General features: G+C 46.7%; 4 protein-coding genes across 28 annotated transcripts in view; 1 reads left to right on the top strand and 3 right to left on the bottom strand.

The window, feature by feature from the left end:
• The window catches only part of GON4L (gon-4 like), a 101,393-nt gene extending 95,721 nt beyond the window's left edge, over positions 1-5,672 (top strand). For 6 of the 8 annotated variants that reach the window (XM_050752284.1, XM_050752236.1, XM_050752265.1 and 3 more), the window contains 5 exons: positions 1,163-1,276; positions 2,262-2,472; positions 3,102-3,729; positions 3,820-3,922; positions 4,628-5,672. In XM_050752284.1, the coding sequence (XP_050608241.1) occupies positions 1,163-1,276; positions 2,262-2,472; positions 3,102-3,729; positions 3,820-3,922; positions 4,628-5,041 (1,470 nt within the window). In that variant the 3' untranslated portion in view covers positions 5,042-5,672. Of the gene's footprint in view, positions 1-1,162; positions 1,277-2,261; positions 2,473-3,101; positions 3,730-3,819; positions 3,923-4,627 lie in introns of those variants that run through there. The other 2 variants (XM_050752254.1, XM_050752297.1) reach the window with 2 other exon arrangements.
• LAMTOR2 (late endosomal/lysosomal adaptor, MAPK and MTOR activator 2) overlaps positions 1-6,922 on the bottom strand; it is a 334,290-nt gene extending 327,368 nt beyond the window's left edge. Inside the window, exon 1 of the mRNA XM_050755613.1 lies at positions 6,919-6,922. The gene's annotated coding sequence lies outside the window, so the exon portion shown is untranslated. The remainder of the gene's footprint in view (positions 1-6,918) is intronic.
• The window catches only part of MSTO1 (misato mitochondrial distribution and morphology regulator 1), a 140,030-nt gene continuing 121,239 nt past the window's right edge, over positions 4,579-23,369 (bottom strand). The window contains exons 1-14 of one of the 9 annotated variants that reach the window (XM_050753732.1): positions 9,209-9,327; positions 8,981-9,116; positions 8,424-8,493; positions 8,245-8,318; positions 7,933-8,007; positions 7,709-7,847; positions 7,436-7,553; positions 7,216-7,350; positions 6,960-7,112; positions 6,550-6,681; positions 6,292-6,476; positions 5,960-6,064; positions 5,760-5,869; positions 4,579-5,464 (exon numbers count right to left, since the gene is read on the bottom strand). In XM_050753732.1, coding sequence (XP_050609689.1) covers positions 5,253-5,464; positions 5,760-5,869; positions 5,960-6,064; positions 6,292-6,476; positions 6,550-6,681; positions 6,960-7,112; positions 7,216-7,350; positions 7,436-7,553; positions 7,709-7,847; positions 7,933-8,007; positions 8,245-8,318; positions 8,424-8,493; positions 8,981-9,116; positions 9,209-9,292 — 1,728 coding nt within the window. In that variant the 5' untranslated portion in view covers positions 9,293-9,327 and the 3' untranslated portion in view covers positions 4,579-5,252. Of the gene's footprint in view, positions 5,493-5,759; positions 5,870-5,959; positions 6,065-6,291; positions 6,477-6,549; positions 6,682-6,959; positions 7,113-7,215; positions 7,351-7,435; positions 7,554-7,708; positions 7,848-7,932; positions 8,008-8,244; positions 8,319-8,423; positions 8,494-8,980; positions 9,117-9,208; positions 9,328-23,369 lie in introns of those variants that run through there. The other 8 variants (XM_050753743.1, XM_050753752.1, XM_050753761.1 and 5 more) reach the window with 8 other exon arrangements.
• DAP3 (death associated protein 3) overlaps positions 16,500-23,369 on the bottom strand; it is a 183,236-nt gene continuing 176,366 nt past the window's right edge. For 9 of the 10 annotated variants that reach the window (XM_050754828.1, XM_050754848.1, XM_050754837.1 and 6 more), the window contains 6 exons: positions 23,080-23,160; positions 22,836-22,994; positions 20,800-20,859; positions 20,176-20,265; positions 17,968-18,085; positions 16,500-16,871 (listed from right to left, as the gene is read on the bottom strand). In XM_050754828.1, the coding sequence (XP_050610785.1) occupies positions 16,786-16,871; positions 17,968-18,085; positions 20,176-20,265; positions 20,800-20,859; positions 22,836-22,994; positions 23,080-23,160 (594 nt within the window). In that variant the 3' untranslated portion in view covers positions 16,500-16,785. The remainder of the gene's footprint in view (positions 16,872-17,967; positions 18,086-20,175; positions 20,266-20,799; positions 20,860-22,835; positions 22,995-23,079; positions 23,161-23,369) is intronic. The other variant, XM_050754839.1, reaches the window with a different exon arrangement.

Below are 23,369 nucleotides of genomic sequence, written 5' to 3'. Positions count from 1 at the left end.
ATCTGGGGCAATTGGGATATGTCAGTCTTTAGGTCATTTAGGGATTGTTTCAGGGATTCATAATAGACCTTAACCTAGTTCGGGCTATTGATGTCCACAGGCAATGTGAGAAGTTGATACATAAAAGAGGAAGGGGTCCAGGAGTGGTGGCTCACACCTGTAATCCCAACATTTTGGGAGGTCAAGGTGGGTGGATCACTTGAGGTCAGGAGTTCAAGACCAGCCAGAGTAAGATGGCGAATTCCTATCTCTACTAAAAATACAAAAATTCGCCATAGGCTAGGTGCTGTGGCTTACGCCTGTAATCCCAGCACTTTGCAAGGCCAAGGTGGGTGGATTACTTGAGGTCAGGAGTTCGAAACCAGCCTGGTCAACATGGCGAAATCCCATCTCACTAAAAATACAAAAAAAAATTAGATGGGCGTGGTGGCATGCACCTGTAATCCCAGCTACTTGGGAGGCTGAGACACGGGAATCGCTTGATCCCAGGGAGCGGAGGTTGCACTGAGCTGAGCTCGCACCACTGCACTCCAGCCTGGCAGAGAGAGCGAGACTCTGTCTCAAACAAAAAAACAAAATAATAATAATTAGCTAGGCGTGGTGCGCAGTCTCAGCTACTTGGAAGGCTGAGGTGGGAAAATCACTTGAGCCCAGGAGGCAGAGGTTGCAGTGAGCCATGAATGTGACACTGCACTCTAGCCTGGGTGACAGAGCCAGACCCTGTCTCAAAAAAAAAAAAAAAAAAAAGACATGGGGAGAGGGTGGGCTGTGTTGTGCTCATATGGCTCACAACTTTAGCTTCCTTTCTTGGTACCAAAAATATGGCCAGGCATGGTGGCTTATGCCTGTAATCCTAGCACTTTGGGACTCTGAGGGGGGCAGATCACGAGGTCAGGAGTTTGAGACCAGCCTGACCAACATGGTGAAACGCTGTCTCTACTAAAAATAGAAAAATTAGCCGAGTGTGGTCGTACGTGCCTGTAATCCCAGCTACTCAGGAGGCCGAGGCAGGAGAATCGCTTGAACCCGGGAGGTGGAGGTTGTGGTGAGCCAACACCGTGCCGCTGCACTCCAGCCTGGGCCACAGAGTGAGACTCTGTCTAAAAAAAAAAAAAAAACACAAAAAAAACTTGGCAGCTAATCAAGCCCAAGTATCTCCTAGGAGACTGAGTGGCCAGATGGGACCAAGGACTGTGCCTGCTCCTGCCACGAAGGAGGTCCAGATTCCAAGTTGAAGAAGAGCAAAAGGCGGAGCTGTAGCCACTGTAGCAGCAAGGTGAGGAAAGTATCAAGGGTACTGGTCCTAAGGGGTATCAGAGCTGCTGGGGGCATTGTTTGCTACCAAGAATTGTACCTTACTGAATTCCTAAAAAGGCATATATATATTTTTATATATATATATATATATATATATATATATAAAAAACAGTCAGTACACATATATGTGTACGTATGCAAAATAAATGGAATCTGCTACAAATACGTGATTTTGTTTTTTAAGGAGAATTCTGTAAAACTTTTGGAATTGGAAAAACAAAATACCAGTTAAAATATTTCCCTCAGATATTAGAAAATGAAATAAACCTCTGTCATGAAAATAGTCTCTACAAGTAATCCTGGTTCTCTAGAGTGGAGTTGGTTGGCAGGAAAAACACAGTTCTTAGTAAGAGAAGGAGTTGTGGAATCCAATACTCTATTCTGGGCAATTTAAAATCCTTGGAGCAGGGAGGCAGAGGTTGCAGTGAACCATGATGATACCACTGAGCTCCAGCCTGGGTGACAGTGAGACCGTGTTTAAAAAAGAAAAAAAATCAAATCCTTAGAGGAGTAGCTGGGCAACAGAGGACTCCGGAGGCTCACCTGGGAGATCACTTGAGCCCAGGAGTCTGAGGCTGTAGTGTACCACCATGGTCATGCTTGTGTAAACAGCCACTGCACTCCAGCCTGGGCAAGATAATCTGTGTCATCTGAGACCCTGTCTATCTTTTCTTTTTGTTGTCATTTGAGAGAGTCTCACTATGTTGCCCAGGCTGATCTTGAACCCTTGGGCTCAAGTGATCCTCACCCCTTAGCCTCCCAAGTAGCTAGGTTTATAGGCATGTACCACTGCACCTAGTTGAAACTCTGTCAACAAAATTGTTGGAGCAGACATGCGTGTGGGTTGACTTGGTGAGCATCACGCAGGGCTTCTTCCTTTAGTGTGCCCCAGTCAAAGACATAGGCGGTCAGGACACCTTTGACCCAGAAGACCATCCCTGCAGGTCTGTGACAGCAAATCCTACAAGAGCAAGGAGCCCCATGAGTTGGTGGGCAGCAGCCCCCACCGAGAGGCTAGTCCTATGCCTGGAACTAAGGAAGCTGGGCAGGGCAAGGATGTGACGGAAGAGGAAGCCCCAGAGGAGCGGGAGAGCACTGAGGCCACCCAGAGCAGGACTGTCAGGACCACCAGAAAGGGAGAGATGCCTGTTTCAGGTGAGTGATCTGCCAACCCAGCCCTTCTGTTCCTGTCTCATTCTCCTGTACTCCAGACAGGAACCTCCATGAGCCTGGATAAATAGCCTTTTCAGGGATGGATATACCACCTCTTTCACTGATGTACCCATAGGAAGCCCTTCTCCTGTTCAGGCTTTTTCTGTCCTATGGCCTCACTCCTCTTGCAGAATTAAGAATGCCACAAATTTCACGCGATTCAATATTGTCTTTTCTTTCCATTCCTAAAACCCTTCCCCCATCTCCAAATCTACTATAATCTACATCGTAAAGACTGGGCCATTCTCAGCTTTGGCAGTAGGACTTTATATCTTTGCATAAGTGACATTATGCCCCCCACCTCCACCCAACTCTTTTATTATTTATAATTTTTGTAGTGATGGTATCTCACCATATTGCCCAGGCTAGTCTCAAACTCCTGGCCTCAAGCGATCCCACCACTTTGGCTTCCCAAAGTGCAGGCATTATAGGTGTGAGCCACCATGCCCGGCCCTCTTTTGTATTAGAATTTTTGCACAGTACCTGGCCACAGTGACCTATGGTAAATTCTCGTGCTTAGGTGCATCTTGATCCTGACAGTACCCTGAGATCCTTATTTTCCTCCTAAGCAGGATTGCCAGTGGGGGGCACTTTGCCGTCCCCTCGAGAAGTGACTCTTACAGAACGGCTCCTCCTGGATGGCCCACCACCTCATTCACCAGAGACTCCTCAATTTCCCCCCAAAACTGGAGCTGTACTGTACACTGTTAAGAGAAACCAGGTTGGGCCTGAGGTTCTCTCCTGCCCCAAGGCATCCCCCAGACTTCAGAAAGAGAGGGAGGGCCAAAAGGCAGTGGGTGAGTCAGAGGCTTTGATGCTGGTCTGGGATGCATCAGAAACTGAGCAATTGCCTGGTACCATGGAACCCCATGCTTCCTTCCTGAGTCCTGTTTCCTCAAAGACCAGAGATGCAGGGAGAAGACATGTGTCCGGGAAACCAGACACTCAAGAGAGATGGCTGCCCTCAAGCAGAGGTAGGGTGAAGACAAGAGACAGGACATCCCCTGTCCATGAATCTCCATCAGGAATTGACACGTCAGAGACTTCTCCCAAAGCCCCTAGAGGGGGTTTGTCTAAAGACAGTGGAACACAGGGCAAGGGTCCAGAGGGGGAGCAGCAGCCAAAGGCCACAGAAGCTACAGTGTGTGCCAACAACAGCAAGGTCAGCTCCACTGGGGAAAAGGTTGTCCTGTGGACAAGGTAGGTAAGGGTGGATGACGTGTGTTTGGAAAAGAGCATAGACCACATCCACGTGGCTCCCTAGGGTTAATCATGATACCTGGGTTACAGGGAAGCTGACCGTGTGATCCTCACCATGTGCCAGGAGCAAGGGGCACAGCCACAGACCTTCAGCATCATCTCCCAGCAGCTGGGAAATAAGACACCTGCTGAGGTAAGTGGGAGTGGGGGTGGAGAAGACCCAGTAAAAAGAGGACAAGGTGGCCAACAAAGAGATAGAAAGGCCAAAGAAGGAGCTTTCACATCCAAGACAGTAAGTGGTTTTTGTAAAGGTCTGATCTAAGGAAAGGCTTGACTCATCAGGGTGGTAGTGGTTCTAGGACAGGAGAAAGGACACTGACTGCATTTTGTCCTTCCTGTGGAAGCCCCAGTTTCCATTCTAGCTTTTTCTTTTCTTTTTTTTTTTTTTTTGAGCCGGAGTCCTGCTCTGTCGCCCAGGCTGGAGTGCTAGCATGATCTCAGCTCACTGCAACCTCTGCCTCCCGGGTCCAAGCAATTCTCCTGCCTCAGCCTCCCGAATAGCTGGAATTACAGGCGCCCGCCACCCGACCAATTTTTGTATTTTTAGTAGAGACACGGTTTCACCATGTTGGCCAGGCTGGTCTCAAACTCCTGACCTCAAGTGATCCGCCTGCCTCGGCCTCCCAAAGTGCTGGGATTACAGGTGTGAGCCACCGTGCCGGCCATTCTGTTTTTAGGAGGCGTGTGACTTTGGACAAAACATTTAGCCTCTTGAGTTTCCTTAGCTATAATGACATAGCTCTCCCAACCTTGCTGTGTTGAATACATAAAAGATTTTGCAAATCAATATATAGTGCTTCATAAATGTTAACATGTTACTAAGGATCAGCGAATACAGCCCTTCGCCTTTCTTAGGTCTCCCACCGTTTTCGAGAACTCATGCAGCTCTTCCACACTGCCTGTGAAGCCAGCTCTGAGGATGAGGATGATGCAACCAGTACCAGCAATGCAGACCAGCTGTCTGACCGTGGGGACCTTCTGTCTGAAGAGGAGCTGGATGAATGAGACTCTGGGAATACTTGGGTATCATCTACACAGGACCAAACCCAGCAGGTGCCCTGTCATTAGGCAGGAGGGTAGTTGTACTCTGCTTGTACAGTCCTTGCGCCCAGTTTACAGACCGGGAGAGGAGCCCAGGACGAGGACAAAGGCTGGAGGATGGAGTAGGACCCAGGGGCTCTGCCATCCTAGGCACCATTCAAGGTCTTTTATGAAGACCTTACAGATCTCCTCTGTAAATAGCATCGAGTGAGAGTGGAGCTCAGCTCCTTTCTCTACTTTTTTTTGGTCTGATGGCACATATTTATTGTTCTGTGGTCTAATCACAGTGTTTCTAAATGTAAAAAGTGCATATGTTGGTGTAGCTAGTCCTGCAACATTGAGCTCCTCTGCACGAAGACACTGGGCTCCTGCATCCAGCTGTGTTTATTGCACACTAGCTCCTCTCTCCCACACTGGGAACTTTAGTCCACGAGGCTGTCACCAGCGTGGTAGCACTGGGCCAGGCTTTGTAGCTCCTGCAGGAGCTCTGCTACGTCATCGTGCTCCACTCCAGCATCCATGAAGCTGGCCCAGCGCCGCAAGTCGAGTTTGGTGAGGTCTCTGGCCAAGGCTTCCAGGGTCTGGTGCAGGGACGAAGAGGAACACAGTGCCCCAAACACTGGGATGCTCTCCACTGCTGAGGAGGGAGAGGAAAGAGAGACCTGTAGATGGATGATTATTCTGCCCTGGGACTCTATCAAACCGATAAGGAAGTCCAACCTTAGTAGACTTGATTGTAAACTCAACAAATTTGGTGTACTGTCCCCTTAGTACACCAGTACTCCAGAGGAAGAATGCTTTTCTTGGGAGCCATAGGGTGAATAAAAGAATGTTTAACTGTGGACTTTTTCAGCACTTTTAATCCAGGAACAGAGATAGTAAAAACTCGCCCATACTTGAAATCTCAGTTTTCTTTACCTCCTACATACCTGCTCCCTTGGGGGAACCATCCAGAACCATACCCTGTGGACTGCAGCTTGAGAAGAGGTGGGGGTAAGGAGGAGCCACCCTGTAGGGAGTCAGCAGCAGATGGGAAGAACTGTGGGGGCAGAGAACAGACGCTAAGCGCGTAAGAAGTCACAGGAGGGTTGAGGTTGGCAAGAAGGGCAGGAGCAACCGTTACACTGACCTCATGACTCTAGGCTGCTGCTGTTGTAAATACTGAGCCAAGACTTCTTCCCCAGTGGTACATGCGTGAAGGGAGGAGGGTGGAGGTGTCCCTGGGGTGAGCTGGCTGCCAGAACAAAGCCAAAACCACCATTAGGCTGTGGCAGCATGAATAAGAAACTAAGAATTCTTATGTTTTCAGGCCATCAGCTGGATCCAAAAAAAAATTTCTTTTTGCTTCCTTTTTAAGGGGTGGGGAGGGAACAATATCATTAGAATGTCCCAGAGAAATTAGGGGGAAAAGGATATGAAACAAAAATCTGACAAGGGTTCCTAAGGACCAACAGCTCTCACCTCGTGTGGCATGCTCTGTCTATACCCCTCAGCACCACTGACTGGGCAAAGCAACGTGTTCCAGAAGGCTCCCCACATGCAGACAGTGGGGTCCATGGGGTGGCTCCTCCAAACTGCATCAGGGAATCAGGAAGGGACTGGCCTGGAGCCAAGGGGAAAGGAATGGTTGCTCCTGCTGTCACCACCTAAAGAGAAGGAAGAGAACACGTTAGAGGACATTTTCTCAGCACTGACCCAACCCCTCACAAAGCTTCATACCTTTTTCCCACAGAAGCTCAGCATGTCAGCCAGATGAACCATGGAAACTGGAGAGGAACACAGGCGATAAGGAACAGTGACTGTGTCCAGGGCTGTAGCCAGGATGGCACTGCAGTGGAAGGGCAGAGTGGCCTGTAAGAAGACACCAAGAGGGGCACTTGGCCTCAGGCCTGGAAAAGAATGTGTGGAGGCAGAATATTAACACCAGAAAGATCCAGGGGACAAAGCAGGGGTATGTCTGGCCTCTGGCTGGACAAGCATAGGGCATAGGACAGTGTGATCTGAGAGGCCACATCACAGCTGAGTTCAAGCTCGGGCCTCAGGAACAGAGCCAGTAACAGACAGCGGCTGACTGGGAGTATGAGGAGGCCCCGTAGCCTGCTGCAGTCAGAACGAGCACCGAGACTTACATCGTAATGCAGGTAAGGGAAGTTGACAGGTGGCTCAGGTCGCAGGCCCAGGCTCCCACCCAAGGACAAAGGACAGACGAGAGAGCTGTGAGCAGCCAGGTGTACGAGACCAAAAGCTGTGTTTAACAGACGATAGATGTTTCTCTGGGCCTCCTGGTGAAGAAAAAGAGTAGTTTGCATTAAGCAACTCTCCCCCTGGGATTCTCATTTCTCCCTCCCCACCGTGTGACTGCTTACTCCTCCAAGTTCCACTCACCCCACGATGGTAGGGACCAGGTAGCAGGCCCCACGTTATTATTCCCCGCCCTGAATATTCATCTTGTAGCAGCTCTGCCGCCTTCGCGCCTACCCCAGAGAAGCCATCGTGCAGGTCACACAGGATCTGGAAGCCCTGAGCGGAGGTGAGTGATGAAAAATAGTTAGGGAGTAGGATGAGAAGAGCTTCTACCCTGGAGTGCACGTTGCCACGCCGCTACCTGCAAGTAGTCACATTCCTCCACGTAGAAGTGCAGCCTGTCCTCCAGCTCTTCCTGGTACTTGGGTTCCTTTAGGACACTTTCCCCTTGGCCAAAAGCTTCCAGCCGACCTGCTTCCCTGCCACAAGTAAACACAATCCAAGACTTACATCTCTTCCCTCAGCTGCTCAACCTCTTGTCCTGGGGGAGGGCAGGGAAGATGGCCTCAAGAGCCTCATCCTGCATTGGTGGGGACCCACGTTTCTTGCCTCACAGCCTCTGGGGTCCCCATACCCATCATGGTTGTACTTCTGAATCATACAGATGCTCCGGGGATGGAGATGGACTCTGAGGAAGTCTGACCACACCCTGATGCTGGCCTCTGTAGGGATAAGTGGTTTTGGAGTTGTAGCGGTGGTGAGTGGTGGGGAACCTGAAGACAAGCAGAGGAAATGTACCTTTCTCCACGTTTCTGCTCTACCCAGACCCGCATCCATCAGTATCTGGAGAAGTCTCACCTTTGCCATTGGGAATGGATTTGACCCTCCAAACACCATCACTACTCAGCACTCCCTGGGAAGGGTGAAAAAAATCTACATTTAGTTCCGGGCAGTTTAGAGATAAAGGCTGGTTCATCCTTCTTGAGTTGGCTGGCCACACCGCACAGCCTCCTTTCTGTTCACCGAGTCGTGGTCCTTAGGAAAAGAAGTGCTTTTTCCCAAAATATCATTCTAGGACATTTAAAGTGATTAAAATCCCCTTTTACCTGCCCCTATGGAGGCCCTCGGGTTGTAGCACTGGGTTAAAAAGTTCAGGGCAGAGGCCCTCACCTCTGTACTCAAAGTCCTGGAGATAAGGGTTCTTGGGACAGAGTTCCTCTTTGTGTGTGGTGAGCTTCCCCTGCCTGAAAGAGATTGGAGATTGATCAAAGAAACCGCACTCTGATGAGTTCTCCTGCGTTCTATGTACATACATGTTCCCCACCCTTATCCACACATCAATTACACACCATGCTATTGCAGCATCCAACTGTTTGTCCCTGTAGAGTCCACCTTCCTCTTTTAGGGAGCTCAAACTACCTGTACAGAAATAACAGAGAAAGTTAGGTCAAAGCCTGGGGCGCCCTCCCCGTCTAGCTAACCTTCCTCTGATCACCTGACAACCTGCTGTCACCATCTCTCCAGCACTTGGCTCTTCCAAACTTTCTGGGATATACACTAGTTCGGGCAGGGGAACCTTGGCCTAGGAGAATCCAGATTCCATCTCTCCGTTCTCAGCTTAGTCATTAGCTGTGGAACGGGGGCAACAACCACATCCAAGGGTCCGACAGGAGTGCTGTAGTTCAAGTCCTCTGTCTCTAGGGCCTAGCAGCCTATTCCCGAGATGGCTCTTGAGCAAAATAAAGTTTTGCCGTCCTGCGCCTCTCGGGTGTTGGCATGCTGTGCTCAGCTCATCTCCAGTCCTTGAGCTCAGTAAGGTGGGAGGGTCTTGAAGATAACGGCAGTGCAAGGGCTCGGCTCGCGGAAGGAAAACACAGGGCACTGGCTGACGCTGCCACCACCTCACCCTTCAGATCCATGAGGATGAGTCGCGGCGTGCAGGTATCCTGGCCGTGCAGCGTCCGGCCCGTACGATACAGGACATCGGGGCACAGCTCTCCCGGCGACTCCTTGGCATCGGTTGCTCGGCCCAGCGCAGCATCCTGGGGAAGCAGAGAGGACGAGGCAGGCCGGCTGAACGTCGGGACTGTAGATCCCGAAGGGCTCCTCGGGGGCAGCTGCCGGCCGACCTCACCTGCTGGTTCCACCAGTGCGCGCCCACGAAACCGGCAAAGTGTCCCAACTGCAGGGTGAGCACTTCCCGGGCCCCGCCCGCCATACTGCGCGGCTCCAAGGGACCGCAGCGATCCAGCGCCGCCGCTCGCTGCTCCTAGCCGATTGGCTTAGCAGGCGCGTGGGCGGGTGTCATTCTCGGCGACCTATTGGTCCGCAAACACATCCTTTTCTATTGGAGAAACGATTCGCCGATTCCTGCCTCTTCCGAGACGTGGCCCAGTCCGGCTTCTCTGTGGTTGCCTGCGAGGGGCGGGGTCCACGGGCCACGCCGTTGCTCCTGCTCCACGTTGGAGCGGGCTGGGCGCTGCCTCCGCCGCTGAAGGGGCCGCCCGGTCGCGGGCCGCGGAACGCTCTTCCTCGTACTCCCCCTGAGGTCTTATCCCTTCTCACAGATCTCCGCTGGCTGATAGCTCCCCGGACAAAAATAAAACCTCGCCAGAAAAGCGGAAGCTCCCCTAAAGCCTCCCATGCCCTCTGTCTTCAGAAGTCACGCGGATCAGGACTAATACCCTGTGGACTGGCCTAGCTATCATATCTCTATCATTTACATGTATTTATCTGTCTCTGGTATCTAATACCTTATGTAAATAGAGTCTGTATCTGTTGGTGTCTTTTGTTCAATATGGTTTATGTAATTTATATTTTTGCATATATCTAATTCATTTTCATCGCTGCACCACCACTGATCTATTCTAAAGAAAGAATATATTCTGCTGATAATAGCTTTTGGGATTGTTTCCTATTTTGGGCTATTAGGCACTATGATTAACATCCTTGTGTATATTTAGAAAGATAAAGCAAATATTGGCCCGGCGCTAAGCCTCATGCCTGCATTCCCCGGTTTTGGGAGGCTGAGGCAGGAGGATCGCTTGAGTCCTGAAATTCCAGACTGGGCAACCTAGTGAGACACCCGCCCCCGACACCCTATAAAATAATTTTTCAAAAAGCCAGGCAGCTCACATCTGTAGTCCCAACTGGAGGCTGAGGTGGGAGGATTGCTTGGGCCCAAAAATTCGAGGCTGCAGTGACCTATGATCACACTACTGCACTCCTGTCTGGGTGACAGAGCGAGACCCTGTCTCAAAAAAAAAAAAAAAAAAAAAAAGCCAGGCGCGGTGGCTCAAGCCTGTAATCCCAGCACTCTGGGAGACTGAGCTGGGCGGACCACCTGAGGTCGAGAGTTCTAGACCAACTTGGTCAACATAGTGAAACCCCGTGTCTACTAAAAATACAAAAATTAGTTGGGCATGGTGATTGGCACCTGTAATCCCAGCTACTCCGGAGGCTGAGGCAGGAGAATCACTTGAACCCAGGAGGCGGAGATTGCAGTGAGCTGAGATAGCACCACTGCACTCCAATCTGGGCGACAGATCAAGACTCCGTCTGAAAATAAAAAATAAAATCTGAGACTCTCTGGTCTATTCTGAGCTCTTTGTAATTCCACATTTATTTAGTCTTATTTGTTTATTTAGAGACAGGGTCTCACTCTCTTGCCCAGGCTGGAGTGCAGTGGTGCAATCTTAGCTCACTGCAGCCTCAACCTCTTGGGCTGAAGCGATTCTCCCACCGCAGCCTCCCACGTAGCTGCAATTACAGGCATGGGCCACCACACTGGCTAATTTGTATTTTTTGTACTTATGGGGTTTCACCATCTTGCCCAGGCTGGTCTCAAACTCCTGAGCTCAAGCGATCTGCTCACCTCGGCCTCTGAAAGTGTTGAGATTACAGGTGTGAGGCACTGTGCGCAGCTACCATTTCACTTATAAGTATGATGTGGGCTGAAAAGTTTCTGTAGGTACTCTGGCAGTTTAAGGAAGTTCTGTATTCCTGTTTTGCTAAGAATTTTGGTCATTAATAGATTTGAATGTTTTTTCAGCTTTCTCCGCACTGAGATAATTACATTATTTTATCCTTCCTTTGTTGCACTAATGAATACTTTACATCGTCTGATTTTCATGTAATACTATCTTGCATTCCTAAAATTATCCCAAACTCATTTATGTTGATTATCCTTTTAAAATATTGGATCTGGGTTTGGCGTAGTGGCTCATGCCTGTAATCCCAGCACTTTGGGAGGCTGAGGCAGGTGGATCACCTGAGGTCAGGAGTTCAAGACCAGCCTGGCCAACGTGACAAACCCCCTCTCTTCTAAAAACACAAAAATTAGCCAGAGTGTCGTTCTGTCACCCAGACTGGAGGGCAATGGCACGATCTCAGCTCACTGCAACCTCCACTTCCCAGGTTCAAGTGATTCTCCTGCCTCAGACTCCCGAGTAGCTGGGACTACAGGCACGCGCCACCACACCTGGCTCATTTTTGTATTCTTAGTAGAAACAGGGTTTCACTATGTTGGCCAGGCTGGTCTCGAATTCCTGACCTCGTGATCTGCCAGCCTCAGTCTCCCAAAGTGCTGGGATTACAGGCGTAAGCCACTGCACCTGGCCAATTTTAATATTTTTAAATATTTAATATTTTTTAAAAATATTTTTTTGAGATAGGATCTCACTTTGTCACTCAAGCTGGAGTGCAGTGGCACAAACACGGCTCACTGCAACTTCGACCTCTTGGGCTCAAGCCATCCTCCCACCTCAGCCCCCCAAGTAGCTGGGACTACAGGTGTGCGCCATCACGAATCCAGCTAATTTTTGCTTTTTTTTTTTTTTCTTGAGACGGAGTCTCGCTCTGTCACCCAGGCTGGAGTGCAGTGGTGTGATCTCAGCTCACTGCAACTTCCACCTCCTGGGTTCAAGCAATCTCCCTGCCTCAGCCTCCCGAGTAGCTGGGATTACAGGTGCCTGCCACCACGCCCAGCTAATTTTTGTACTTTTTAGCAGAGACAGGATTTTGCCATGTTGGCCAGGCTGGTCTTGAACTCCTGACCTCAGGTGATCTGCCTGCTTTAGCCTCCAAAAGTGCTGGGATTACAGATGTGAGCCACTGCGCCCGGTCAATTTTTGCATTTTTGGTGGAGATGAGGTTTCACTATGGTGCCCAGGCTGGTCTTGAAGTCCTGGGCTCAAGGAATCCTCGTGCCTTGGCCTCCCAAAGTGCTGGGATTACAGGCCTGAGTCACCGTGCCCTGCCAGCCAGTATTTTCAATGTACAAAATTTTTGTTTAAGTTTGTGTTTAGTAATTTCACAATCGTTTAATTTGAATTTCTCAATTCCATTCTGATTTATTTTCCTGACCAATGGGCACATCAGAAAAGTATGTTTTTATTTCCAGACATGTGAGTTTCTACTTCTCTTTTTGTTACTGGTTTCTACCTTAAATTGTATTAGAATCAGAGTACACGGCTGTATGATTTAAATTCTTTGAAATATATTGAGTTGGTTTATGGTCCATTGTCAGTCAATTTTGAACAGGTTCTTTATGTGTTTCAAAAGAAAGTACATTCAGAAGTTTTGGGATTTGACAGGTGGAAGGTGAGGCCAGAAAGGCAGGTCCACTCTATATAACTTCTATTGAAAAAGATCTGCGAGGCCGGGCTCAGTGGCTCACACCTGTAATCCCAGCACTTTGGGAGGCTGAAGTGAGTGGATCATCTGAGGTCAGGAGTTTGAGAACAGCCTGGCCAATATGGTGACACCCTGTCTCTGCTATAAATACAAAAATTAGTCGGGTGTGGTGGTGGGCACCTGTAAGCCCAGCTACTAGGGAGGCTGAGTCAGGAGGATAGCTTGAACCTAGGTTGCGGAGGTTACAGTGACCAAGATCATGCCACTGCACTCCAGCCTGGGCAACAGAGCGAGACCCTGTCTAAAAAAAAAAAAAAAAAAAATATATATATATATATATATGACTAAGTGGACCCATGGACCCATGCAGTCCAAAAACGTTATTGTTCAAGGGTCAACAATAATGACCTGATGTATTTTCTACTTTGTAGAACAACAGATGCTTATTAAATAATATGTTTATTAAAGCATTATTTCATAATCTTCTGCCTTTCTAGAGGCTTGGTGATGTCCAAGTTCAGCTTTAGGCAACTTCAGTTGCTCTCTCTCTGTCTTCCTGGGTTAAAGAAAAGGATGACTGTAGTTAGGCTATTAAAAATAAAGTAGAGGCTGGGCACGGTGGCTCACGCCTGTAATCCCAGCACTTTGGGAGGCTGAGGCGGGCGGATCATGAGGTCAGGAGATCGAGACCATCCTGGCTAACACGGTGAAACCTCATCTCTACCAAAAATACAAAAAAAATTAGCTGAGTGTGGTGGTGGGCATCTATAGTCCCAGCTACTCGGGAGGCTGAGGCAGGAGAATGGCAGGAACCCCGGGAGGCGGCACTTGCAGTGAGCCGAGATCGTGCCACTGCACTCCAGCCTGGGTGACAGAGCGAGACTCCGTCTCAAAAACTAAAATAAAATAAATAAATAAAGTATATTACGTGAATGTAAAAGAACTTCTACAAAAAAAAAAAAGTTGTTTGGGGATTCAATTTTTAAAAATACTTCCATTAGGACAAGTGTTAATCATGCTACTCAATCTATTATTATTTTTTTTTGAGACACAGGCTCGCTTCGTCGCCCAGGCTGGAGTGCTGTGGCACGATCTTGGCTCACTGCAAGCTCCGCCTCCCGGGTTCACGCCATTCTCCTGCCTCAGCCTCCCGAGTAGCTGGGATTACAGGCGCCGGCCACCGCGCCTGGCTAATTTTTTGTATTTTTAGTAGAGACGGGGTTTCACCGTGTTAGCCAGCATGGTCTCGATCTGCTGACCTCGTGATCCGCCCGTCTCGGCCTCCCAAAGTGCTGGGGTTACAGGCGTGAGCCACCGGACCCGGCTTTTTTTTTTTTTTTGAGACGGAGTCTCACACTGTCACCAGGCTGGAGTGCAGTGGCGCGATCTTGGCTCATGATGTTACTCAGGCTGGTCTCAAACTCCTGACCTCAGGTGATCCACCTGCACCACCACACCTGGCCCTCTTTTGAATTTTTATTTGCAATTTTAGATTTGTCTATTGAAGGTAGCATTGTGTTTGGGTGCATTAGGTCTTCCCAGAAACAGACGATGGGGTTATAGGCTGGCCAAAGTCATTCACGCTTGTACACCCAGCAATTTGGGAGGCTGAGACAGGTGGATCACTTGAGCCCAGGAGTTTGAGACCAGCCTGGGCAACATAGTGAGATCCCATCATTATTTAAAAAAAAAAAAAATCAAAATTAGCCACAAGTGGTGGTGTGTGCCTGTAGTCCTAACCACTCGTGGAGCTGAGGTGGGAGGATTGAGTCCAGAAGGTTGAGGCTATAATGCAGCCTGACATTCCAGCCTGGGTAACAGAGAGACCCTGTCTCAAAATAATATTTTAAATAAACATAAACTTTAGGTCAGTTTCCCTTTTTAATTTTTTTGTTTTTTGAGGCAGGGTCTTACTCTGCAGCTGAAGATGGAGAGCAGTGGCATGATCACGGCTCACTGAAACCTCAAGCTCTGGGGTTCAAGTGATCCTCCTGCCTCAGCCTCCCAAGTAGCTGGAACTACAGGTGCACACCACCATACCTGGCTAATTTTTGTATTTGTTGTAGAGCCTAGGCTTCTCCATGTTGCCCAGGCTGGTCTCAAACTCCTAGGCTCAAGTGATCTGCCCACCTTGGCCTCCCAAGGTGCTGAGATTATAGGCATGGACCACCGTGCTTGGTCAGTTTTCCAAAAAACCTGCTGAAATTTTGATAATGATTGCATTGAATCTATAGGTTAATATGGGAATAACTGCCATCTATTGAGTACTCCAATCAATGAACACGGAGTATCTTTCCATTTAGATATTTTAAATTATCATCAGGAATATGGTTTCTAGTGTACATTTAGCAGTTATTTTGTTCAAATTATTTATTTATTTAGAGATTGGGTCTCACTCTGAGGTTTTGCCATATTGCTTAGCCTGGGAAACCAACCTACATTCTGTCTCTACCGAACACTAAAAAATTAGCCAGGTGTGGTAGCACACACCTGTGGTCCCAAGTTACTTGGGAGGCTGAGGTGAAAGGACTGATTGAGCCCAAGAGTTGGGGCTGCAGTGAGCTGTGATCATGCCACTGCACTCCAGCCTGGAAGACAGGGCAAGACTATCTCTTAAAAATATATAAATAAAAAATATATTATATATATACAAATATATATATGTAATACATATACATTACAGGACCCAATATTATGAGTAATATATATTTTCACACACAATATATAACATATATTACTTTGATAGTAACATATCACTATCAAAGTAAATATATTTCTAATATATATCAAAGTAGTATATAGTATAATACACAATATATTAATAGTAATACTAATATATTCATAATATATACATATAATATATATACATGTGTATATATAGAGAGAGTATCACACAGGCTGGAGTGCAGTGGTGCTATCTCTGCTCACTGCAACCTCCGCCTCCTGGGTTCAAGCGAGTCTCCTGCCTCAGCCTCCCGAGTAGCTGGGATTAGAGGTGCGTGCCACCACCCCTGGCTTTTTGTATTTTTAGTACAGACGGGGTTTCACCATGTTGGCCAGGCTGGTCTTGAACTCCTGACCTCAAGTGATCTGCCCACCTCAGCCTCCCAAAGTGCTGGGATTACATGCATGAGCCACCAAGCCCGGTCATATATATATTTGTGTAGATTTGGTAACAGAGATTCCTTTTAGAAAAGCACTAGGAGAAAGGGAAGATAACTGATTTTCCATTATTGTTATTCCTCATACCTATGCAGGATTCCTTCCAGGACCCCACTTCCCCCAGGTAGCAACATCCTTAGATGCTGAAGCCTCTCATGTAAAACAGCACAGTGTACTTTATTTTTTTGAGAGGGAGTCTTGCTCTGTTACCCAGGCTGGAGTGCAGTAGTGCAATCTCGGCTCACTGCAACATCTGCCTCCCAAGTTGAAGCAATTCTCCTGCCTCAGCCTGCCGAATAGCTTGGATTACAGGGGCATGCCACCGTGCCCGGCTAATTTTTGTAGTTTTAGTAGAGACAGGGTTTTACTATGTTGCCCAGGCTGGTTGCAAACTCCTGAACTCAAGCAGTCTGCCCGCCTTGGGCTTCCAAAGTGCTGGGATTACAGGCATGAGCCACTGTGCCCAGCCAGCTGTGAATTTTGACATGCTGAATTCCATAAAACCTCAACAGAACCACTGGAAATTTCTGTAGAATTGATCTCTTCTGACCTGCAACAAGTGGAATATCAGAGAAATGCAACTTGGCCAATCTAAAGACTCCTTCCATATTATTAATCTAACACAACACTTTAGAAAGGTATTTTATTTTTTAGGAAAAGAGCCACAGTTATCTTAAATGTGAAAAACCACATCCAATAAACCAATAGAAGTTTCAGGAACAAGGGAACATCTTATTGTCACGCATTCACAGTGAAACCCATTTTAATGCAGGTCTAGAGCCAACTGCAGTCCTGTCCAATCCCCTAGGTACAAGGGCCTGGCTCCTCTTCCTGTTTACTGCCCGACTTCCTCATCTCACTAGGTCCAGACAAAAGGAGATGTCCACTGTCTTCCTCACATGTTGTGATCGTGGTTTAGAGGTAGGCACAGTGCCGCTCCAGCAGCGAGGGGTTCGCGTTACTTAGGAACAGCAGCTCTTTTTTCCCTTCTTCTGTAGGAGCTAAAATGGAGACAAACACAGGTAAGTGGCAGTTTCCTGCTGCACTGTGTTCCCCAGGAAATGGTGTAGTCAGAGGCTACTATATCCAAATTACGTTCTGAGGTAATTATCATCTCCCAAGAAATCTTACTTCTAGACCCTTACCCCAACAAGCTACTCTTCTTTTGTATGCATTATTTCCTTTTCTGTGTCTACTCCTCCAATCCACCATGGAGCTCTCCTTCCACTCCAAGAGTGTCTTCTGGACGTCAGGATTTTGTCACATCTCCCAACTCTTAGAAATCTGTCCATTGTGTGTCCCAACTTAACATGCTGCAGTTAGTCTTACACTCTTCACTGTACTCCTTTAATAAGCTATTCCAATTAGTACTTTTTTTTTTTTTTTTTTTGCTTTTTTCAATAGAAATAGGGTCTCACTGTATAAACCAGGCTGGTCTCAAACTGCCGACGTCAAGTGATCCTCCCACCTTGGCCTACCAAAGTGCAGATTACAGGCGTGAGCCACTGCACCAGGCCTCCAATTACTATTAACTTTCTATTATCTAGTGATAGAACAGCCTTAGCTTTTCTTCTATATCCCCTCTCATATTCAAAGGTGAGGTCAAGGGCAAATAAATGAACAGCTGGAATGCTTTCAGTCAGAGTAGATGAAATATGGTGCTGAAGTTAATTTCTGTACATCTACTAGGACAGGTGTGGCAAAGATTTACTTAGGTGCTGGAGTAGCCCTCGTGCAGTATGAATTATTCTGTGGGTGTCCCAGAATGAATCTCTCAAGTGAAGTCTGTTGAATGAATAAATTCATTAAGGAGAATGTGGCAGGAACCCAATTACCTGGAAACTCTGCCCAGTGGATGGAGTTGGTTTTGCTCCCTTCTTTATCATGAAACATTTAGGGATAAAATCTCTTTTGTAAATTAAACCATAACAACCTTCCACCCACCTTTCTGTACCATTTATCAGCCAGAAAGAAGTCAAGATAAAGGATAAAGTACAAATTAAGGCTGTTGTTGATGGAAGAAGAGATCAAGGCTCTGATTGAGTGGGATTCTACTGTGATCACAAAGCCCTGATAGGAAAAAACTAAATGATGGACCTTTCTCATGTTGAAGCCAATTGTTTTCCAAATAATACTGAATACAACTTTCAAATTCCTTTGGGTTATAGTTGGAAACCAGGATGGGAATAAAGGGATCCAGGGCATCAAATCCTTCCTGGGGAAGAAAAAGGATCAGGAAACATATTAGTTAAGGGACAAGGCACCAGACAAACTACTTAAGCACTTTGAAGGCAAAGTCTTTGTTTTTCTTCTATGTAACTCTACTTCTCATTCTCTGGCAACATTGCCTGATACAGGATTCCACATATGGTGTCTGGCTACTCGTGCTCTACGCAGCTACAGATACTATATATATATATATATATATATATATATATTTTTTTTTTTTTTTTTTTTTTTTTTTGAGACGGACTCTCGCTCTGTCGCCTAGGCTGGAGTGCAGTGGCGCGATCTCGGCTCACTGCAAGCTCCGCCTCCCGGGTTCACACCATTCTCCTGCCTCAACCTCCCAAGTAGCTGGGATTACAGGCGCCCGCTGCCACGCCCGGCTAATTTTTTTTTTTTTTTTTTTGCATTTTTAGTAGAGACGGGGTTTCACCATGTTAGCCAGGATGGTCTCAATCTCTTGACCTTGTGATCCACCTGCCTCGGCCTCCCAAAGTGCTAGGATTACAGGCATAAGCCACCATGCCCGGCCTGAAGCGAGCAGTTCAAGACCACCCTAGGCAAAAACATAGTTAAGACCCTGCCTCTAGAAAAAAAAAAAAAAAAAAGAAAGACAACATTCAGCGTGGTTGGGTATGGTGGCATGTGCTCAAGGCTACAGTGAGTTATGATGGTGCTACTGCACTACAACCTGGGTGACAGAGTGAGACCCTGTCTCCAAAAACATAATGATCGGGACATGTTAAAAGGATATAGAAGCAAGTTTGAAGGAGCTTTTTTTTTTTGCTGTTGTGATAGGGCCTCACTCTGTTGCCCAGGATGGCGTGCACTGGCAAAATCAGGGCTGACTACAACCTTGACCTCCCGGGCTCAAGCGATCCTCCCACCTCAGTCTTCAGAGTAGCTGTGACTACATGTGAATGCCACCATGCCCAGCTAATTTAAAAACTTTTTTTGTAGAGGTGGGGTCTCACTTTGTTGCCCAGGCTGGTCTCAAACTCCTGAGCTCAAGGGATCCTTCTGCCTTGGCCTCCCAAAGTGCTGGGATTACAGCTGTGAGCCACCATGCTCACAGGAAGGAATTTTTTTTTTTTTTCTTGAGACGGAGTCTTGCTTTGTGGCTCAGGCTAGAGTGCAGTGGCGCAATCTTGGTTCACTGCAACCTCCACCTCCTGGGTTCAAGCGATTCTTCTGCCTCAGCCTCCCAAGTAACTGAGACTACACGCACGTACCACCACGCCTGGCTAATTTTTTGTATTTTTAGTAGAGATGGGGTTTCACCGTGTTAGCCAGGATGGTCTTGATCTCCTGACCTCGTTATCCACCTGCCTCGGCCTCCCAAAGTGCTGGGATTACAGGCATGAGCCACTGTACCCGGCCAGAGACATGACAACTTAATGTGACACATTATCTGGGATTTATTTTTCTATAAAAGATACCGGGATAACTGGCTACATCAGAATTCCACTAATTAGGTATAAGTATGACATCAATGTCAATTTTCTGACTTTGATAATTATGCTCAGGGTATATATTAAAGTATCTTTGTTTATATGAATGAGACATTATTTGGAGACAAAGAAGCGTTAAGACCAGGCACTGTGGCTCACGCCTATAATCCTAGCACTTTGGGAGGCTGAGGTGGGCGGATCACTTGAGGTCAGGAGTTTGAAACCAGCCTGGCCAACATGGTGAAACCTCATCTCTACTAAAAAAAAAAAAAATTTAGCTGGGCGTGGTGGTGGACACCTGTAATCCCAGCTACTTAGGAGGCTGAGAAAGGAGAATCACTTGAACCCAGTAGGTGGAGGTTGCGGTGAGCCGAGATTGCGCCATCGCACTCAAGCCTGGGTGACAGAGCAAGTCTCCGCCTCAAAAAAAAAAAAAAGCAAAGAAACTCTGGAGAAAGACAGACGGCTAAAGCAATTATGATCAAGTTAATATTTTAGGAATCCAGGAGAAGGGCATAAAGGAATATGATTTTTCTCTAAGTCTGAAATTATGTCAAAATAAATAGATTAATAAATACTTTTCTTTAGACAGGATAACAATCTAAGACAAATTTTCGTTTGACTTGACCTTTCCCAGCAACTCCTGGGGCAGATAGGCTTTCCGGGGCTTAAAGAGAGACCCAGTCTGGCTCAAAGTCGACACAATGGCACCACCATGCTGAAAGAAACAAGAAATGGCTGAACTGGAAAAAGTTGAAAAGGATAGAAAACTGCAATTTAATCATCTGTAAATGTTTTTTTCTTTCTTGGGCATACAGTGTTACAAAAGTATGGTCTAGCACAGTTAAATGGCAACTAAATTGGTTATTCCAGCTGTGGCTCTGACAGTAAACTGCTGCCTGATTTTAATTTACCATGACATATGTGTGGGTCTCAAACTCTTTTCCAAAGACCGTAAGGAAATACAAAAACACTTTAAATGTCTACAAGCAAAATAAAATTAGGCCAATATTTAAATAAAATGGTTGTGAATAAACTTACTCCAGTTAAGTGGAAAGATTATAAACCATATACATAGATTTTAATTCAGACCTTATTTCTAACTTGGTACAGATACAGGAATTAAATAAGACATAATAACTTACTGTCCATAAAATTAGAGATGGTAAAGTACTAGCAATGAAATAGGAGAACATGTTTAAAATGAAAATACATTTCTTTCTGAAATGTGTGAGGTATCATATACACTTACCCAATCATTTTTCATCATTTTCCTCAAGTTGTGAATAAGTGCTAATTCCTCTGGGGCAATCTGCATATTGGACAGAAAGAGATAAGAGATCATCACGTGCCTTTCCCAGATGTCCTCCTGAAATAACTGACAATTTTTTTGTGTTTTTTTTTGTTTTTCTTGACAGAGTCTTGCTCTGTCGCCCAGGCTGGAGTGCAGTGGCGTGATCTCGGCTTACTTGCAACCTCCGCCTCCTGGGTTCAAGCAATTCTCCTGCCTCAGCCTCCTGAGTAGCTGGGACTACAGGCAGATGCCATCAGCACCTAATTTTTTATATTTTTAGTAGAGACAAGGTTTCACCATGTTAGCCAGGATGGTCTCGAACTTCTGACCTTGTGATCCGCCCACCTCGGCCTCCCAAAGTGCTGGGATTACAAGCATGAGCCACCGCGCCTGGTGACAACAATTTTTTTAAAACCCTCAACTAAGACATAATTGTATACCTGAAGGTACTCCCTCTGGAATAAGCCACATAGCCTTTGGCCTCAGAACTGCCATGCTTCTGGAGATTAACAACAGTCACCGAGAAAAACACCCACTACCCCAAACCAGCCCCATTTTGATGCTTCTGATCTCCTCTGCTTAGACCATCTAGCCTCATTTTGAAAAAAGAATCAAAAGATAAAAAATTAAGAAAGAAAGAAAACATAGCTTCTGCTGTCATTCTCTTTCCACAATATACTCCCTTAGTTTTCAATGAATAGTGGAACTCTTGGCATTACCTTCTCCTCTGTTTCCATTTTACTGTTTATCTTTTTTTTTTTTTTTTTTTTTTTTTTGAGACAGAGTCTCATTCTGTTGCCCAGCCTGGAATGCAGTGATACCATCTCCACTCATTGCAGCCTCTGCCTCTTGGGCTCCAGCCATCCTCCCATCTCAGCCTTCCAAGGAGCTCGAGCTACATACAGGTGCAAACCACCATGCCCAGCTAATTTTTTGTGTTTTTTGTAGAGACAGGGTTTCACTGTGCTGCCCAGGCTGATCTCAAACTCCAAACTCCTGGACTCAAGCAAACCACCCATCTCGGCCTCCTAAAAGTGCTGGGATTACAGGCATCAGCCACCACAGGCCTTGCTGTTTATCTTCATATATATATATATACACGCATATATGAATATGAATATATGTGTATATATGCACATATGAACATATGCGTATACATATATGAATATGTATGTGCAGATATACATGTGAATATGTGCATATATACGCAAACACATATGTGCACATACATATGTATATGTGCATATACACATATATATATGAATGTGTGTGTGTATATGGAGTTTTTTTGACACGGAGTTTTGCTCGTTGCCCAGGCTGGAGTGCAGTGGCGCAATCGGCTCCCGGGTTCAAGCGATTCTCCTGCCTCAGCCTCCTGAGTAGGTGGGATTACAGGCATGCGCCACCATGCCCGGCCAGTTTTTGTATTTTTAGTAGAGATGGGGTTTCACCATGTTGGTCAAGCTGGTCTCAAACTCCGACCTCAGGTGATTCGGCCGCCTCAGTCTCCCCAAGTGCTGGGATTACAGGCATGAGCCACTGAGCCCAGCCATATATATATTTTTTAAGAGACAGGATCTCACTCTGTCACCCAGGTTGGTGTGCAGTGTTGTAATCATGCCACATTACAACCCTGAACTCCAGGGCTCAAGTGATCCTCTGGCCTCAGCTTTCCAGTAGCGGTGACTACAGGTGTGTGCCACCATGCCTGGCTACTGGCTAATTCCTTATTTTTTTAGAGGCAGGGGCCTTGCTATAGTGCCCATCCTAGTCTTGAACTCCTGGCCTCAAGCGATCCTCCCACCTCAGCATCCTGAGCCACTGGGATTACAGGCGTGAGCCACTGCACCCAGCTGTTTACTGTTTATCTTACTTTAAATATTCCTAGGGCAAGAAAACATATTGTATGGTCTACAAGGCTAAGACCCAGCCTCCATACTGATGGAACCAGAAATCAGAGAAAGAATATCGATAGAGACACCCAGTTTTCCTACCGGGCTTTTATCTTCTCTTTTCAGGGTGGTTCTTCCCCAAAGAGCATTGATTCCATCCACGGCCACCAGGAGGTGAAAAATACCCAAAGAACTTTGCCTCTTTAGCTCTTTCAGCACAATTCCAACTGCATCTGTGGCATTCCTCACCCGCGTGATGCCCTGTTGGGAGAGACAGTGGATTGTAGTGCTACCGGAGGCCTTCTCTTGTTATTGCATGTTACACATTCAGTGTCTTTTCTTATACCTGTTCAACCACTTCTCCCAGAGGACTGCCTTTCTCAGTGCTTTCTCTCTTATTCCAGACATACTTCTCTTGAACTTTTATCTAAAAGCAAGCAAAGAAAATAAAAACCAAAAAAAGGCTACTTGGCCTAAGGGTGAAACCATCGCTTGAAAAGGTTGGAGGCTAAGGTTAATAGGAGTTCATTTTAATCTATTGTTCAGGTTCTGCAAGAGACCTCAACGTAGAAGTGAAGGCTTTCGTTTTGTTTTTTTTTTTTTTTTTTTTGAGACAGAGTTTCGCTCTGTAACCCA

The sequence above is a fragment of the Macaca thibetana genome, chromosome 1 (assembly GCF_024542745.1).
Source record: "Macaca thibetana thibetana isolate TM-01 chromosome 1, ASM2454274v1, whole genome shotgun sequence".
NCBI classification, from domain to species: Eukaryota; Metazoa; Chordata; class Mammalia; order Primates; family Cercopithecidae; genus Macaca; species Macaca thibetana.
Note: the sequence above shows the minus strand (reverse complement) of the source record. Positions and strands in the feature narration are given on the sequence as shown.